Here is an 18,192-nt window from a genome sequence, read left to right as displayed (position 1 = left end):
TTACATTCAGAATGTAAAATACGCTTGTCGTCATTCATCTAGTAATGCCTGGGATCCCAGCTTCCTTCCTTCTGCCCATGAGCAGGAAACAGTGCTGTCGCTACTATGACTTCTTCTCACAGCCTCTGTGACGTTCAGCAGAGGATCGATGTTGTCGAGAGGTTTCTCGCTTCGATCCTGAGCATCTCGAACGCTCACACTCTGGAGTTTTACACCAATGACTTGTGGAATCGCTTCATCGCGGTCTCGCCCGAGGACGTGTTGTCCGCGCTCAGTTCCGACAGTGACCGAAAGAGGGAGCCACACGTTCAAAATGAAGGTGAACCGTCTCTGAATAAAAAAAGATCAAATTATATATTAATTACATTCATTTATATTATTACTTTTATTTATATATATATATATATATATACATACAGTGTATATAATAAATAAATAGAAAATAATTTATTTTGTTGTTGATTGCTGTGTATTTTGATAGTGTTTGTTGAGTAAACATTTGTGTCACTCAACAGATCAATCCAAAACCACGTTCGGATTTTGCAACGAAACAAACCGACTTGTTGACCCTGACCAACTGCTGCGAGCTGCAAAGGTTCACTCTCTTCCGCATCTTGGCTTGTGTCTGAGTCGGGATGAGTTTCTACAGGCGATTGGAGACTATAAAGACTTTTTGACAGAGATGGGTAAGAAACAGTTTCATCCTACAGAACCATACACACTTCCACTTTGCTTTGCTTAAAACATATATGGGTTAACCTTATTTTAAGATGTTTCAATTATATATAAAATATAAATCAAAATAAAGTGTTTTTCACACGTCAGGTATAATGACAGAACTGTTGTTGACTGGCAAATATCGAATTAAGTTACTTTAAAAACTTAGAAACCTTCATTCAGCAACTTTCGTATATATCATGTGTTGCCAGGAAGAGTCAACAAATCATATAAAATTGTTTGGGGGAACTGCCTGCTTAAGAACCTGGCTCCTGCAAGGGTTTGAGTGTGATGTCAGCATGAATCATTATACCTCATTTTTTTTTTACATAAAAACATAGTATCATATGAAGGACAATAATACAAATTGATTAAAAAAAATTGAGCATTGAGAGTTATTTTTATGTGTACATATCATGATAGAGGCGCAACAATGGTATATATTGCAATATACTGCGATACTGTAGGAACAATGGAATATATTTGTATCTGCTTTCATTTGTTTTGAAACCTAAATATATCCAAACATCAGCTTTAAAAGCTGCTGGAGTCGACTGTATCCTCTCGTCCTTAGTCCTCGCCGGGATCTTGCAGGATTCCATTGTTCTTTTGGCTACGGAGGATGCAATGTAATCTAGTGTCAAGAAATGTAATTGCAACTCAAAAACAAACACCGTGAATATTCACACCTTAATGATTATAAACACCTTATTGAAAAACATTTAATTGATACTGTGCTGTCCAATATTGATAGTGTTGTGGAAAAAAAACATTGATATTAAAGTATATCAATATTTTCTTGCATCCCAACTAAAAAGTCCTGCTTTTTGAGTAAAAAACATAAACACCAGATACTTTTCCTACTCAGGTCCTGAGCTTGAGCCTGATGAGTTCATGAACTCCAAAAAATCCCACGAGGTCCAGTCCATGTCCGAGGTGGTGGCTGCCCTGGCTGCTCGCTGCAGGGTGAAACAGGTGAGAAGCAGAGGACAGGATGAATGACCACTTCTGGAAAATAAAGCAAAGGCACTTTCCTAACTCTTTATCTCCCAGGTGATCGACCTGGGCTCAGGAAAAGGCTACCTGAGCTCCTTCCTGTCCCTCCAGTACGGCCTCCAGGTCTTCGGCATCGACTCCTCCAGCACCAACACCCGAGGAGCTCAGGAAAGAAACAGGAAGCTGAAGAAGTTCTCTAAAATGTACCTCAAACAGAGGAGGCGAGCAAGCGAGGGGAACCAAACGTCTAGTCGGGGGGTCGGTGAAGGTTCCTCTAGGGTTGTCCCGATTGCGTCTGTGGAGGACGAGGAAAGGGAGGATTTACGCGAGGTGAACATCTCCCACGTAGAAACGGAGGACGGCTTTTTCAGCGCTTCATCTCTGGACGTGATAGAAACCCTGAGATCGACCCCGACTGAGCTCACGGCCGAGGAGAGAGCGAGAAGGAAGAAGGAGAACCTAGAGAGGAAATCTCAGAGCTCGACCGCCGACGCGGTTTTCTCCCCGGTGACGTCTTATGTGACGGCGGAGACTAACCTTCAGGAGCTCATCTGTGATCTGGAGGTGAGGCCATACAAAACATACGCGAGTGGCTTCTGACCTTTGACCCTTCTCCAGGATGCAGTGATGGTTGGTTTGCACACGTGTGGAGATCTGGCCGCCAGCACGCTCAGGATGTTCGTGGCCCAAACTGCCACGTCGGCGGTCTGCAGTGTCGGCTGCTGTTACAATCTCATGTCTGAGGAGTTTGACCCGGACGCACAAGGTCGGGAGATGATGAGCGCCGTACACTCCCTGTAAACTCCCTGTAAACTCCCTGTCAACTCCCTGTCAACGTGTGTCCTCTCCACAGATAGTCTGCAGAGTGTGTATGGTTTCCCCATGAGTCGGTACATGCGTCAACACTCGTGGTTCTGTGGCAGGAACGCCAGAATGTCAGCATGTTTGGTGAGTCTTCCACCTTTCAGATTCACGACTCTTTATCCGATATTCATCATTTAGTTTATGAATCACACTCAGTCATTCAGGTCAGGGGCCACATTATATACTGTGAGGGGCCGTCAAGGCAATAGAAAGAAGGAAGGAAAACCTCAAAAAAGAGAGGAAAAGTAAGTCATTATGCCGAGACATTTTTATAACAAAGCTAAATAAAATAAAAAATATGCCAAAAAAAAAATAAAAATAAAAAAAGCCATGTTATTAAAAAATATTCATCTTTAATTTACTTCAAAATATATTTGAGAAAATTCTCACAGAAGGGATGAATAAATAAAAGGGGAAAGACATCTTACGGTGTTATTATATGTTGTTATTAATAAAAGAATATTCTGTAATCAAATGTTTAGAGGCATTCATACTTTGACCTCTTGAGGGCCGCATGAATGCATTTAAAGGACCACATGTGGCCCCCACGCCCAGGTCTGCATTAGACCCACCTTGACCTATTTTACTATGTATACCATGTATGTCATCAAGCTTCATACCTCCTCAACCTTCAATCATTCCACCTCCTCTTCCATCACATCACTACTTGACTCAGTTCCTATTCATTCTCAAACCGTGACTCAAATCTATAAAATAACAAAAACCTTCAATAAACTATATATTAAAGAAGAAATCGTATGTTTGAAAACCACATACAACACAATATAGTAGTTTCAGATATCAAAAAGTCTGGATCCATGTAACGAAATGGTCGTCATTATTTTAGTTACCAAGAAAGATTATTTGTAATTAGATTTCTGAATATTCAATGTAACATAGTAACCAACAATGGCCTCAGGTAGAATTTGATTTCACCATTTTTAGCTGGATATGCTTGTTTTTATTTCTCCTTCTGCATTTGTGGTTTCATCTCAGGATGGCAAACTGACTTATTTGCAACCACTACCCACTGATTATTGATTATTAACAGTATATTAGGAAGTAATTTGTTGAGTATTTAAATGAGTTAAGCAAAATTTAAAACTTTTTTATTTTGTTTTCCTAGTTATAATCAATGCTTTTTTCTCATCCACAGTCTCTGGAGAGAGTTTCACACGGACAGGGTGTAAGTAACACATGTTTCAACTATGTAGAAGAATTATTTTTCATTTCATGGACTGAACCAAAAGACAGAGAGAATGAAGAAAAGCTGAGCCTTCATGTTTTACCAATCGTCATGATTTATTTAAAAATAAGATGAATGTAATTTTAAAGTATAAAAGGTATTTCTTATGCATTTTATTTAGAGGTTTTCAATATAAAGTAGGGGTCAAACAAGTTTATATGAAATGGTTATTTATTTAAACATTTTGTTTTGATTGGTGCTAGCGGTGAGGAAAGAAAAACTAAGGAAAAAAAAAAAAAAAAAACTTTAAAAGGCCAAGACCATGGCTCTCTGTCAGTAATGGGTGGAAAGTCTAGTCTCGGTTGCTGATAAGATCTTCTCCCTGGAGGGGTTTAAGTTTCCAGGGGTGTTGTTTTTGATTGAAGAAAAGAGCTGAGCCAGAAGACAAAGCTCTCAATTCCTAATTTAATCTTTGTTTTTTATACTGCAGAGGGTTCAACCAGAATCTTGGGCAAGAGCTGAACAACATTTACTTTTATTTTTTTTGCCTAGTCGACAAGAATAACTAAATAATAACTAGTTTTCAAATCTTCAGCTTCGACGTGTTTCACCACAGATTATTACGTTGAATGATGTCTTTTCTTCAGTTTTTGGAAGATTACCATTGACTTTTGCAGACCATAAGACAAACATTCTACTTCATTCATGCTCTGTCCTCACAGGCTGCCCTCTGGGTTTTGCTGCTTAGAAAAGAGCGATTCACTTGCACCCTGCAGTGGGCAGTAGGACACCCTCTATAGAAGCCCTAACCTCCCTAAAAATGGCCTTATCTGACACTAAGGGAGGTGGGCTGCTGGACTACACATGTAGATGGCGTTGCATGAATTCATAGGTTATATAGATAACCTGGGGTTCATACTTTATATGTGCTCTGCCCTCTACATGCTCTCATGTGGGCCACATGTGGTGTATAAATCTGGGGTTCCCAAAGATGTTTGCACCACGGGTCGGTATAATGTCGGCATTCAGATAATAAAATGGTATAAATGAATGGTACTTTTACTCTTTTTCACTCGTTTACATGTTAATTATTTTTAAATAAAGTTGACGTAATAAACTAGCATCTTGAGATGTTAAGTTCCACAAGCTAATTTCACCTTTTTGTCAGAACAAAACATTTCAGAGTAATCAATAATAAAAATTGTTATTCTTTGTCACTAGCCCGGTAACAAATTTTTTCAATTAACATTACCGGCCTCCGGACTTGTGGTTTGGGGACCACTGGTTTAGACAGTGGGTTCTATTCAGTCTTTTTCTGTCATGATGCTAGCAGACAGTCAATAAGTATTGATTTTATTTTTGAGCTTACTTTGTGTTTTAAATCTCATGCGGGCCACATTGTTAGCGGGCTAGAAATGGCCCCTGGGACCTTGAGTTTGACAAGCGTCTACTAGAGATAAAGGTGAAAGGTTTGAAAAACCGGGAGTGACTCAAAGTAGTGCTCTGGTGCATCAATGGAAGATGGCAAAAGGGTTTCGGTCATCTGTTTAGGACGCATCCCTGGTAGGAATGATTTGCAAAAAACTTTGAATTGAAAGCACAAACGTTGCAAGACAGACTCATAATGAAGTCGGCATATCAACCGGGCCGATGTTTACCGTAAGTAAGTAAGTAAGTAATATTTATTTATATAGCGCTTTTCCAGACCAGGGTCACAAACAATCACAACAATCAAAACAATATTCCAAAAAGTATATACTTTAAAGATCAAGATAATACTGAGAACAACACAGGAGTTCCAGAAAATCCAGGAGAGCCTGAACAAATAGTAACGTCTTAAGATGTTTCTTAAAGGAGTCAGTAGACTCCGCCTGAAGTCGATACTCTAGTAGCCATCAATATTGAGCATGCATGAATATTCATCCAATCAATGCAAGATAAGTCGTTAGAAACTCGGCTACAATGATGGGATGTCAGTGATCGCTCAGCAATGTTTTTGACACAGATCCAGATGGAGTCTCTGTTCTACCGGGCCGTGCTTCATGTCATCATGAGGGACCATTACAGCTCCTTCAAGAGGTAAAGTGTGACTAGTTTAAAAAAAATGAGTTCAATGGCTGCCAATATTCCCTGAAGTGTTTCCAGAAGAGACAAGGAGTGAAGCTATTTGCCTCTACACTAATGACACAGGAAGGAAATTGAGCTCAACTTTAATTGTTCGCTACATATTTGGCTCCGAAGAGACGACGGCTGTTTTCCAAGTCTCGCTCATCAAGCGTCCTGGCTGCAGACAGAAGTGTGTTTCCCAGCGCTGGGTGACCTTCAGGGTAATGACCGGGATCAGATAAGGAGCGAACGAAAACCGTCCGTTTCCTCCGAGCGGCCTTTTACTACTTGTGTTTGTTTCATGTTGCTATGAGATGATTAAAGCGTGGAATCAGTGAAAGGTTCCTCAGTCTCGGAAAATGCAAATGATTATAGAAAATGTGTGTTTTGTCCGCAGTAAGAAGAGAGTGGGAAACATCTACTCCAAAGCCAAGTCTTTTGTGGACTATGTTCGCCGAGCTCTGGACCGACTGGAACTGGACCACTCGAGGGTCAGTGGGAGACACGCTAGACCAGGGCTCCCCAACATATTTTTATACAAAAGACCAGTTTATTGTCGGAAACATGTATTTACTGACCAAACTCCGGATAAAAAAAGTAAAAATTAAAAGTCATTTATTAAAAAACTAACCTTAAGTGCAAACCCTGGACTCAAATAGAGTTAGATTTACTCATTTTCACTAGTTTGCGAGTCTCTTGACGTGTCAAGAGTCATGAAAACTTTTCAGACACTAAAAATCAATAGAACCAAACTAATGTAGATAGAATTTGAGATATTTGTCTTCCCGACAATACTGTTGCTTTGGAATCCGATAAGAATAATAAATAGATAAATTAATGCATCTGTGCATCTTCGTCGTCATGTGATCTTCTTAGCTTCTCATGATTGGCTGAAAGTTCGATGAGGTAGCTCGGTACTCATTTGGTGACACTATTTCCCTCACATTTTTATATTGAATTAAAACGGCTACGAAATAACATTCTTTTAATTCACATTTATTTTTGAATTATTCGAATAACGATATTAAACGCTATGTGTAAAAAGAAATGCATTTGTTTGAAAATATAAAAATGTTTAGTTCAATTGTTTAAATTCAACCTTTCAATAAACACACTATTCAATTTAGTAGAAATACTGAATTAAATAGAAAAATAAATATTACCTCGACTGAGCTGACGGCCGAGGAGAGAGAGAGAGATAATATATTTCAAAGTTTTTTAAAGACATTGAAATAAAAAAAAACAATTGTAGCCTTCAATGATCTAGTTCCATAAATTAATCTACAACACAAAATACATTTTTGTGATCATCAAACAACCAGGCTCACTAGTATAGTTCTTATAGAATCACGTGTTTCGTTCATGGCCTCACCTCCTCTCTGTTCTCCTGCAGCTCTCCGACAGCGCCATTGAGCAATACCTGGACACCTACACTCCACGCCGGAGTGAGATGCACGCCTTTAATATGGTATTGATGTGAAGAGTAACATCTGTGTCAGAATGTTTTGTTTGCTGAATAAACGTTTGTCCACAGCTGAAGGTGACGCTGGCGCCCTGCATCGAAGGGCTCATCCTCCTCGACCGCCTCTGTTTCCTGAAGGAACAGGTGAGTCGCCTCTTGTTCAAGTGCCATTCAAACATTATAAATGAAAGAACCTTCTATAATAGAAAGTTGACAAATGTTGTGGGTTTTCAATCAGTGACAGAGGAATAAATATAAAAGGATGGACAAAGAAAAACAATGAACAAAGGTTCATAAGGTATATTAAATATTAATAGTTCACACATAGCCAATCATGCTACCTGGTGTCACTGTAGGTTACTGTTGAGTAAAATACAGTTATAAGCTTTAAATAAAGTTAATATGTGTCTCAGTTTAATCTTAAATGTTTGCATTCAAATTGTATTCAATATTATTTTTATTCCATTAGAAATGTGTTTAAAATGAACCTTTATTGGTAACTTAAACAATAATGCTCCAACTGACTTTTCCTCAAAAGTCACTCTTACCTTACTTTAGTCCGGACCAAAAGAATCAAAGTAGGTTAGCGTTCATGTTGCTATGGTGACCTATAACGATGATTAAAGATAAGATAAGGAACAGATAGAATGGACCTCAATAATTATACAGAGACTTCTTATAACATTAAAACTGATAATTAAGATATATTGAGGATGTTTAGACTATTGTAACAGTTTATTTTCGTGTCTCGCCTGCAGTTAAGACAAATCTCTGCAGCAAGAATTCTGACCCGCTCTAGTAGAAGAACTCACATTTCCTCGATCCTTAAAACTCATACTTGCATATCTATTCATGGTCATTTTCCTCCTTACATCAGTGATTTGATCTAAAAACAAATAATACAAATAACCTTTACATACTAACTTGAAAAAATAATACTTGTATTTTCAGTTTTAGACAGTTTGGTAAATATATTTTGTTTTTTTTTTCCGCTATAAGATTTTGGCCCCTTGTTTGATTACGTTTCACACCCTTGATCCAGACCATGTTTCTTGTGTGTGTTCCTGCAGGAGAGTGTGTCCTTCTGTTCACTGGTGCAGCTGTTCGATCCCCTGCTGTCGCCGCGATGCTACGCTGTTGTCGGACTGAGGACTCAACAAGTCTGTGAACCGCAGCTTTGACACGTCCTGAACTATTCATCAATGTATTAAAATATTGTTTTTAAACTCGTCAGCTTGTACTGAAATAGTAAATATTCATCTACAATTCGTGTCGGACGTTCTTCCTGCTCCTGAAGAAACATTTGGAAACGTCATTTATTACCAATGCAGAGCAGGAAGAACCCCCGTCTGACCTCCTCTTTCATCCCTTCTTCTCTTTCCCTGCGACCTTGTGCAGAAGTCACGTTTCTTGAATGCGTGTGAGAAGAATTGTCGACATAAAGAGACGTGAGTTACGAGCCAGAGAGCACAGATCTCATCAGCTGAGAGATTGATACGAAAGAAAACATGTGTGATGGGAGGATTGTTGTGCTGGTGAAGGGTGTGATTCACTTCTGGTGGAGAAGTTCAGAGTCTCCCACTGGGGGCTGCTGGTCAGGATCTACTGCCAGTAAACGTGTTTCAGTGACGTGTAGAATGAATTTATGACGAGCACTTCTGGAAGCACTCATCAGGAACGAAGGTAAATCAGGGTTTTAGCAACTTTTCTTTTATTATTTAGCTTCGCAAAGATGTTGTCTTTTTACTAAAATGGAAAAATGATCTTGACAAGTACATACTATATTAAGAAATTATATGTTTCTTTGTTGTTGTTCATAGTTTCATACCATCATTCATCTTGTCAGCTTTACATCATCAGTTATATTTGTGATTAATATAATAATATTATTAAATGTAACCCTCAATTTATCATGAGATTATCATTTCACATTAAGTATGATGAGAACCTTCACTGCGTTCAAACTATTTTCAAATTATATAAAAACAGTTTGCAACTGGAAACAAACCATTCCTGATTGTATCCAACAATTCTATTTTCTTTTTTCAAGTATTTTAAACTAATCAAACAGTTTTTAACTGTATTTAAACAATTCTCAATGGTATCAAACAATTTTATTTTTAAATCAAAGCATTTTAAACTTTAATCAAACCGTTTTTAACTATTCAAACTATTTTCAATTGAAATAAAACAGTTTTCAATTGTGTTCAAACTACTTTCAACTGTAATCCGCAAGTTTTTAGAGATTTCATTTTCGATTTCACTGAATCAAATATGTACTTCCTACTTCATTTCTGGTACTATGTTCAATGTTATCTATGTCACGATGGAGTAATGGTTGTATCATATCTATACTATAAAAATAATACAACAGGAGGAGCTTAGCATGAGTCAACTTAGCTTTTTGTATTGGATTTGCATCATGAAGATGACTTTCACAAAGTCAGGTCTACAATAGGTGACAATTTAAAAGTTATATTCTTCACTATAAACGTACACCTCTGGGATATTCTCGAGTTTCTGCTCTAAGGTTGTCAGCACCATCTTTCCCATCTCATAGAACTGAAGTCACTTTATTCTGGCCTTCAAACATCTCACGTCTCTGAAGGCAACATTTCTAGAGGAGACAACAAACGTTTCTTAAGAAGTCGTCCTGACAAGATGTTGCTTTTCTTTCCCTGTTCTGATGGCAGATCCTCTTTGTTGATACAAGCAGCAGGAGCAGGTTATTCTTGGAGGGGTTGGGTCCTTCCAGCTGTGATTATCTCTTTCCTGCGTGATGTGTATCTGCAGTGTTTCCGGAGTAAATTGAGAGGGAAACGACTTCACTTGAACAGCATAACAGCATTGATTCTATTTTTACATCTTTTAAAGACATATTTATCAATCCCCAAATGTTATCTATTTAAGGTAAATGCAGAAAAAATGAATTGATTCTTATTAAATTTGGTTATTAAACATTCACGCTAGCTAAGTTAAGTTTAATATTTCTTGAATTAATTCACTTTGAGCTAAATATTTGAGTTTATAGACACATATTTGAGGTAAGAAACCCTTCCTGCATGCATGAATTAACTTTTCTTATTTAAATTTTGGAGCATGAATGGTTAATAATTGATCAGTGTAAACTGTATATCAAAGTGTATGAACATGTAGTCTGGCCTGAGGGGAGCAGCGTCTGCGCCGTGGTGACGGAGTCATGGAAACCAGCCAAATGTTCCTGTGGAGTTGAAGCAACAGCCAAAGGCAGTATAAATACGTTACATCAGAACAAGTGTTTACCCTCTTTGACTGATGGTGTGCCGACTTCTCAGTCGTCTGCCGTGTAGAAACACACGACCGTTAACAGCCACTTCTCCCTTGTTGTCCAGAACCAGAAATTATTTTTTATAGAAAATACAACATTCATTTTTTCAACGTTAACTTACTTACCTGGAAGCATTTACATTTATTTTAAAGTTCTTTTGTGCGCAATAATTAAATTAAAGCTTTTTCTTTACACATCATCTGCAGGTAACATCTGAACCTAGAATTCTTAATTCAAAACTTAAGAGTCATTCAATGCTCTCTATGCAATATTTATATTTTTAAAATGCATATGATATACTATATTCCAAAAGAATATGGTTTTTGGACGTTTATGAATTTCATTCAAATAATAGTTCATATCGTAAACAAACAAATGTGCATAACATTTAATATTTTTCATCAGACTTTACCTTTTATTTAAATAATATCAGGAAATAATAATATATTAATATTTTTTATTTTTTTATTTTTTTAATTATTTAGTATTGTTTAATTGGCACATTCTATAATGGGAAATGTTTCTTGGTGTTTAGAAAAAGCAGAGAAAGAAATGTATGATTTCCTAAAAATAATTGATCAAAATTGGGGGGAAAAGAACTCAATGAGAAGATCTTAAAAGGGAATATGGAATATTAGTATACGTTAAGTTTGACAGATGATGGCCACGTAAATAAAAGCCGAGGGCTGAACGTAGATGAACGTGACCTCACTTCCACCACCAGCAGATGCCCTTTCACCGCTTGTTCTTCAGCCATCTGTTATTCTCTCAGTGCTGGATTTATCCTCCCCAACTGTGGCACCAGCTTCGGTCCAGCTGGTGGTCAGCAGGACCAGGCAGAGATCCATATGTCCTGTGGTCCAAGGGACACGTGTGAGCCTTGATCTTTCCGGTAGATAATCATTTAATTAGTTTAATTTTGTGCACTGTTTTAATGTTTTAATGCCAGAGTCTCAACATAATTTAATTATCATGCTTTTTTTTTGTTTTTCTGTATTATAATAATAAAGGATTTAAATATTGGATCTTATTCAATACAAAGACTGATTTTTTTTTAATCTTGTCAACAACCCAAAAACAAGTTAAAATAAAGCATATCTCAATTGAATGATTTGAATTTTAGGCCATTAGGTGTATCTTAGCTGTACCTTCCAGTGAACACTTAGTTTAGCTCAAGACCCTCACTTGTAATTGTATCAAAGACTTATAACTTGAAAAACATGTTAATCGCTCAACAAAATGGAAAATCCAACAGAAGTAAATAATAATAATAATCTCACAGAAAGCTCTTTTTTTTTGTGGTTTATTTATTTTTGTTTTATTTGGAGGGAGTGAAAGTAGTTTGTATAAAAAAGGAAAAATAGTGATTTGAGTTGGATGATAAAATGTTTTCATGTAAATTCAATAATAATTTTAAAACAATTAATCGAAATTTGATGCTAATTATATTGTTTTTTCTTATTTACATATTTTTTGCTAAAAATACTTTCATTACATTATTTCGAATTTATTATTACCCTCCTTAAATGTATTTAATGATCTCTCACTTCTTCGTCATTTGTGTGATGTTAATTGTATTTTATGTAAATTCGATTAAAAAAAAAGAAAAAGGAAAATCAAAGCTTCAATTTTTTTTTTAATCATAATGGAATGCTATTCATAATACCTAATTTTCTTTATTATTTATTATAATTATGTTGCATATAAATAATATTTACTACAGCCCACCGCCTCGCTTGTGTGTTGTGCGCATGCGCACACCCCCTGTCCGCCACATGCTTCTCCGGGGTCCAGACCGTCCACAGCAGCACCGCAGCAGAACCTCACACACGCCCGCCGGTACCTGTGGCCAGAGCGGCTTAGAGACACCATGGGCAACTTTCACGGACTCCACGTGACGCGGGAGAAGCCGTCCCATCATCTCCGTGGACGCGGCGGCTGACTGGCTCCATCGTTTTCTTCTGGTCCTCCTCCTGGACCTGGACCGGCGAGGAGAAGATGGTCCCGGAGCTGCTGAGCAGCGCCGTGTCTGTGGGTCTCTACGTCAACACGCTGGACGCGGATTTCTGCTACGATGACAGGTACTCCCTGACCCGGGTCTGTTGTGCCGGATCTGACGATGGTTTTGGTTTTATTTCAATAAAGTGACCCGTTTGAGGCTTTAGACGAAAACAATTCTCTTCGTCACAGGATCATGACAGAGTTTAGGGTCATAACCTCCTCCCTAAACATCTTAAAATACATTTAAAAAACGACAATTTTTCATGAATCATTAATCACCACTGATTTTATTACCTATTTTTTATCAGCCTTTGTTATATTTCATTTATATTTTCCATTACATTTTTAACTTATAAACAATAAAAAATAGTTAATAATCACCTCAGAATTTCAAGTAACCATAGTGCTTTGACTGTATTCATTGATTTTTATTAATGTAGAAACTAACCATTTTATTTTGAATTTATTTCCATTATTCATGCCTTGTAGGGTTTTTGTTTAATGACTTTTGTCATTTTTGGTTAGTATTTAATGCCAACAAGAGGATTTAAGTGTAACAAAAAAAAACATTTGGAGTAAAAAAGTGCTTTACATTTTCTTTATATTATAATTAAATATATAGTACTTTTCGCATATTTATCTTGATTTTTATACCTTTCACTCCTTTATTTTTGCTTGATGGCTCATCACAATTTCCATGATTAAAGTATGTATTGGGGTAAATAAACAGTTTAAACAAAATATAAAAAGAAATAAACAAAATAAATAAATAAAAAGTACTGGTTTGGGTTGTCGCTGTACAAATATTGGAAACTTAATGTTGATGCCCAGGAAGATTTTCCATATTATTTTCGATACCGCTGGGATATAATACAGATTAAAATAAAAAAACTGAAAGAATGAAACAAATATATTTAATATATAATATATTTATTTAATAAGTGGAACCCAATCACAAGTGAGAGTCACTAACAGACAACTGATAGAAATTGGAATAAACAACAATTTAATAAATAAATCCAAACTATTCAAGTACTAAACAAAGAAAAACAGAGTCCAATATCTTTAAATGTCCGAATACAAAAGTGTCTAACGAACCAGGGAATAAAATAGTTACATTTGGAACACAGAAAAGAAAACACAGAGGTCAAAACAAAAATGTGAAAAGGCGCTTAAAAAATAAAACCTACTTAGTTACTTACTTAATTACTTACTTGCGAGTAAACAAGACTAAACTAAAGCACTCAGGCAAAGAGGCAAAAACCCAAGAAGTCCAACAAGAATAATCCACAGAAGGAAACAAGAGAAACAACTACGGACAACGACAACATTTGATCTTGACTCAAGTGGTTGAAGTAGGTGTTTTGATTGCCGATGAGGTCCATCCGTCAGTAGACTGGAGGGAAATGGGAAAGAAGAAAACAGAAAGTGAGTGAACAAAATAAAACCAAGATAAAAGTGAACACATAACAAGTTGTAACACTGACACCAGGTATCAGTTAAACACAGTAAGAAAGTGACGGCAGCGATGCTAACCCTTTCAGAATTCCTTACCATGGTCACGATGCCTTATCGCAGTAAAGTACTGATACCATGGTATGGTATTTTAGAAAAGTACTGAAACTTAAACACTGTATTTGGATGAGCATCAATTTTTTTTTGGACAAGCCTACTTCTGTTGGTCTGGACATGGCGGCAAGTTAGTGCTACTAATGTCTGCGTCTAGATGTCACTTTCCTGAAGAAGACAAGAGTTTGGATTGTGTTCATAAGAACCCAAGACAACGATGTCTTCACCGGGACCATAACCACTTGACCATTAGACACAATCTAAGGAGGTTCCTGCCCCCCCGTCGTACATCATCACCTCCCTAGATATCACTTGTGGCAGCACTGGGATTTGAGATAACTTCTCTAGACCTCATCCCAGGGCAGAGACCTCCTCCACGTCACTGTGGGTGTGAGGTATTGCCAAGTGATCCGGTAAGGTAGCCCCGATGTCCATCCATCAGGCTCGTCTGTACATGAGAACCTTGCACCGCGGGGCTGTCAGAAGGGGCTCCGGTGACAGATGACTCCGGTGACTCCCTGCTGCCGCCGCTGCCCTCAGACTCCCATCACCTCTGTGGAAGTTCACCGACCGTTGATCCATCAAAGTCGGGAGTGGAAACGCACACGATGGTGGCGGGCGCTCTCGGACGGACAGGAAAGGATTCAGAAGGAGCGAACCGTGCCAAGGTCGTCCATCAGGATGTTCGGCGTCCCTTCGGTCATAAACGGCAGGAGACGTTATGAAAGAGAGGATGATGTAGGAGAAGTCGTGAATCTGACAAAGAGAATTATTGAACCAAAGAGATGATTTCAGGACAAACCAGAGGTAGACTGAGAAAGGAGTTTGAAAAGCTTGTATCATGGATTCAATGCCACATTTGTTCAGCAAGTTTATTCGAACTGATTACTGCATTGAGTACAATACTTACTTGATGGTCAGATATGTTCTGTTCGTCCTGAAAGGTACATTTTGGTTAAGGAAAATGGGCATTGTTTTGTCTTTCCTTGTGTTATCTTAGGATCAAGGTGACCCAGAGGCGAAAAAAAAAAAGGGTTTGTGGTATCCCTTGTGTTGTCTCTGGGTCAAGGTGAACGACCTCGACCACTGCATATGTATTTATGGAACCAAGAAGATCGTGCAAATTGACCCGGAGACAACACAAGGGATACCACAAACACATTTGTTTTCAGGCCTTCGGGTCACCTTGACCCTGAGATAACACAAGGGGTAACCCATCACCAAGGCTCAGTGGATTGGGTTTGTTCATCAAGAGAGGCCAAGTTCTACCAAGGTCTCTGTTTGCAGGAAATATTTTACACTGGACATTTAAACTGGAAAACAATGTTTTGTTACAGTTTTTTCCAAAAATTCTACTCAGTTTTTAGTAAGAGAAGCTTTTTTCCTCGATTGTCCTGAATCTGAAGGTTTGTTTTCTTGTTTTGATTCATAGAAACAAAGAGTGAGTCACAGTAAAATAAATTGTTGTTGGGGATGACAGGTCGTTTTGTGTTATCATATTGAAATAGTACTGCAAATAATTTTCACTGCAATGATCTGCTCCTGTTGAATATTTTGGAGTATTTTAAAGTAACTTTCATCTGTGATTGGTCTTTGTGTTGGTTATATTTCTATACACGTTTGCTAGATTGTCGGGATTGAAGGGCATCAGCAGTTTTACAGTATTTTTTATATCGTACATACTTATACAGTATGTATATCCATAATAAAAGGGAAATATTACAACCTTTTTCCAGTACTTTCTGCTCATACTCTTGTAACAGGGCGACCATACCATAATGTAGCTCCATAAATACGAACATTTGACAAGTGAAGATTCTCTTTAGGGCTTAAATATATACAAACGCAGTTATGATTAAATGCAGCTCAGTACTAAAGACGTTCATGCTTTTGCAATCATGTCCGGTATTTCCTGTACTGGTGGTAATCCCCGCAAAAACGCTATTAGCCGAGATGTTTTATGGGATCTGGGAAATTGTGGCTTTTTTGTACCTTCCAAAGTATTTAAGAGGTTTGCCAAAATGTGACTGATTGTGAAACTATTATCATCATTTACACCAGAGTCTTGGTGCTGATATATTCCTGCACAGATCGTGCTGGCGGGGGGGCAGTGCTGGCCCGTTTTAACTTTTAAAACTTTCAAATTTAACAGCTGCTTTACCAGAAACAAAATCATTTAATAGACACTTAAACGGAAAAAAAGGTTCATAAATGAATAGAAAAAGTTTCCCTGTGTTTCCCCAAAATAAATTTGACCTCAAGAAGTGTTCCAGTCCGATGCATTATAACCCCTCAGAGGTTGTAACGTATTCCCTCCCGGTTTTTAAAAAGAAAGACAAATTCATCTCGCAGTGAAAGGCTGGGAAGGGTGAGGGACCTCACTGGAGCGCTGCCTCTCCAAGCACCATATTTCATCCTCAAATCGGGAGTAAACCTACTTTATTTAGCGAGGGGGAGACAAACCGGCTAAATCTGGACGGTGTGAAGTCTTACTTTTTCACGATAACGTCAAAAGTCCACACCTTGTTGACAGATTTATTTGACTGATACACATGTTGGGACTTGATGACATCTTTTGTTATAGCTTGTCACAACAGGAAATGGTTCTAAATGTATCCACTCAACTAAAAGTACTATTTCTCTGGTGGCTTTAGTACGTGTACATTTGCATGACAACAATTTTATGAAATTAACAGGAGATAAGTCGATAGATAGAAAGATAGATAGATGAATGGAAGAAATGATAATGAAATTTGTACCAAATACTTTTTTTATGAGCTCAACATCCTGTTGCAAAAAAAGCTTTGGATAAATCCACAATTATTTTTGCAAAGTGCGACTTTAGAGGTTAACCTTTGTGTTGTCTCTGGGTCAAGGTGATCCGAAGGCCCTAAAACAAATGTGTTCTTTGTATCCTTTGTGTTGTCTCTGGGTCAAGGACACTCGAAGGCCCGAAAACAAATGTGTTCTAGGTATCCCTTGTGTTGTCTCTGGGTCAAGGTGACCCGAATTTCCAAAAACAAATGTGTTTGTGGTATCTTTGTGTTGTCTCTGGGCCAAGGTGATCCGAAGGCCTGGAAACAAATGTATTTGTGATATCCCTTGTGTTGTGTTTGGGTCAAGGTGACCCGAAGGCCCGAAAACAAATGTGTTTGTAGTATCTTTGTGTTGTCTCTGGGTCAAGGTGACCCAAAGGCCCGAAAACACATTTGTTTGTAGTATAATTGTGTTGTTTCTGGGTCAAGATGACCCGAAGGCCCGAAAACAAATGTTTTTGTGGTATCTTTGTATTGTCTCTGGGTCAAGGTGACCCGAAGGCCCGAAAACAAATGTGTGTGTGGTATCTTTGTGTCGTTCCTGGGTCAAGGTGACCCGAAGGCCTGAAAAACAAATGTGTTTGTGGTATCTCTTGTGTTGTCTCTGGGTCAAGGTGAACGACCTCCCTGGCTTCCAGAAAAAACATATTGACCCAGAGACAAAACAAGGGACATGTAGACATGGAAAATCCATCAACAATAACACTGTGTTTGTGAAAAAAAGCAACAACTTTGTACAGCTTGTATAAACATAAAGCCAAAGAATGTTGTAGGCAAAAAATCCCAGAATCCCCAAAACACTGCTGCCCTTAATCAAAATCTATCGATGGGACATTACCAAACTTGCAAGCCAGAATGTCATTCAGATCCTTCTGACCAAAGTCTCTGGAGACTCAAGAGTCAAAGGTTTAACTTCCACTGCTTTTTTGTGGCGTTGGGTTACAAGAGTAGCGTGTATTCACTTTCCTCCTCTAAACTACAAGGTGGACTGAAAACAAACCACTGCAGTTGTGATGTAATTCTAAACCAAACACAAACACTTTCCTCTCGTCTTTGTAATGGAGAGCCAGCGAGTGTCGCCCTCGGTGGGTCGTTGAGCGCTAACAGCTGTCCCGGCTGAAAAGAAAATCAAAAGACTTTTCCTTCCACACGTCTCCGCGCGTTCATA

The 18,192-nt window shown here is 38.1% G+C and overlaps 2 protein-coding genes across 2 annotated transcripts in view; both read left to right on the top strand.

The window, feature by feature from the left end:
• Positions 1 to 84: 84 nt before the first annotated feature.
• Positions 85 to 8,562, top strand: mettl25 (methyltransferase like 25). The gene is made up of 12 exons (XM_087787276.1): positions 85 to 319; positions 516 to 686; positions 1,586 to 1,692; positions 1,771 to 2,277; positions 2,332 to 2,479; positions 2,567 to 2,661; positions 3,734 to 3,763; positions 5,769 to 5,842; positions 6,267 to 6,360; positions 7,263 to 7,337; positions 7,404 to 7,475; positions 8,402 to 8,562. Exons 1-12 carry the CDS (start codon positions 106 to 108, stop codon positions 8,510 to 8,512), a joined length of 1,698 nt encoding a protein of 565 aa, XP_087643402.1. The 5' UTR covers positions 85 to 105; the 3' UTR covers positions 8,513 to 8,562.
• A 3,886-nt stretch (positions 8,563 to 12,448) lies between these two features.
• LOC148084022 (protein O-mannosyl-transferase TMTC2-like) overlaps positions 12,449 to 18,192 on the top strand; it is a 27,213-nt gene continuing 21,469 nt past the window's right edge. Inside the window, exon 1 of the mRNA XM_087787275.1 lies at positions 12,449 to 12,719. Coding sequence (XP_087643401.1) covers positions 12,637 to 12,719 — 83 coding nt within the window. The 5' untranslated portion in view covers positions 12,449 to 12,636. The remainder of the gene's footprint in view (positions 12,720 to 18,192) is intronic.

The sequence above is a fragment of the Callionymus lyra genome, chromosome 3, assembly GCF_982586985.1.
Source record: "Callionymus lyra chromosome 3, fCalLyr1.hap1.1, whole genome shotgun sequence".
In the NCBI taxonomy this organism is placed as follows: Eukaryota; Metazoa; Chordata; class Actinopteri; order Syngnathiformes; family Callionymidae; genus Callionymus; species Callionymus lyra.
Note: the sequence above shows the minus strand (reverse complement) of the source record. Positions and strands in the feature narration are given on the sequence as shown.